The 867-nt window shown below is 39.1% G+C and overlaps 1 protein-coding gene across 1 annotated transcript; it reads left to right on the forward strand.

The window, feature by feature from the left end:
• Nucleotides 1-194: 194 nt before the first annotated feature.
• LOC108720217 (uncharacterized) lies at nt 195-645 on the forward strand (the record flags this gene model as incomplete). Its single annotated transcript, XM_018445875.1, has 1 exon — nt 195-645. A coding segment is annotated over exon 1 (451 nt), but the record flags the coding sequence as incomplete, so codon positions are not given.
• Nucleotides 646-867: the final 222 nt, after the last annotated feature.

Below are 867 nucleotides of genomic sequence, written 5' to 3' on the forward strand. Positions count from 1 at the left end.
ACATTTTGTTTCAGTGTCCCAACAATGCTGGTTCTACGTATTACAACTATAAGCATGCTCATAGTGTAGTATTAATGGCCATTTGTGATGCACACTATGTATTCCGTTTCGTTGATATCGGAGCGTACGGACGACGAAGCGATGGAGGTATTTTCAGCAACAGTGCTATTGGCAAGAACTTTAATACAAACGTCATGAATATACCGAAGCCATCAGCTGTTGCAGGAGGGCGAATTTTGCCATATTGTCTCGTAGGAGACGAAGCATTTCCCTTAAAACCGTATTTACTTCGCCCTTATCCAGGCAAGAACGGACTGACATCGGAACAGGACATTTTCAACTATCGGTTAAGCCGTGCAAGAAGATTTATCGAAAATACTTTCGGTATATTAGCTAGCCAATGGCGAATATATCGCAAACCAATTATTGCATCCCCAGAGAATGTTAAATTGATGGTGCAGGCGACGGTTTGTCTGCATAATTGGATCCGCAAAGACGACATTGATAAAAATACATACGTTTCTGCGGGTATGGTGGATGAAATTAATCCTGATGATCCAAGTAGTTCCACATTAGGTTCTTGGCGGAGAATCTTTGAAGATGGCTGCGCTTTTCGAGATATCGGTCATTGTGGTTCGAATACCAGTACGCGAAACTGCATTCAGATGCGCGATGAATTTTGTAATTTCTTTTGTAATGAAGGACAGGTGTCTTGGCAAAATAACAGACACAAATAAAGAACAAGTTAAATGTAACAGTTAAATATAACCAAACGTTTTAACACCAATAGGATTATTTTCAATGTTACAGTAAAATTACGAGTGTTCGCAAGAATACATAATTTCTCAAAATGTCTTCATATCTTAT

This window comes from Mycetomoellerius zeteki, unplaced genomic scaffold (assembly GCF_001594055.1).
Source record: "Mycetomoellerius zeteki isolate Tzet28-1 unplaced genomic scaffold, Tzet1.0 C4339564, whole genome shotgun sequence".
Lineage (NCBI taxonomy): Eukaryota > Metazoa > Arthropoda > Insecta > Hymenoptera > Formicidae > Mycetomoellerius > Mycetomoellerius zeteki.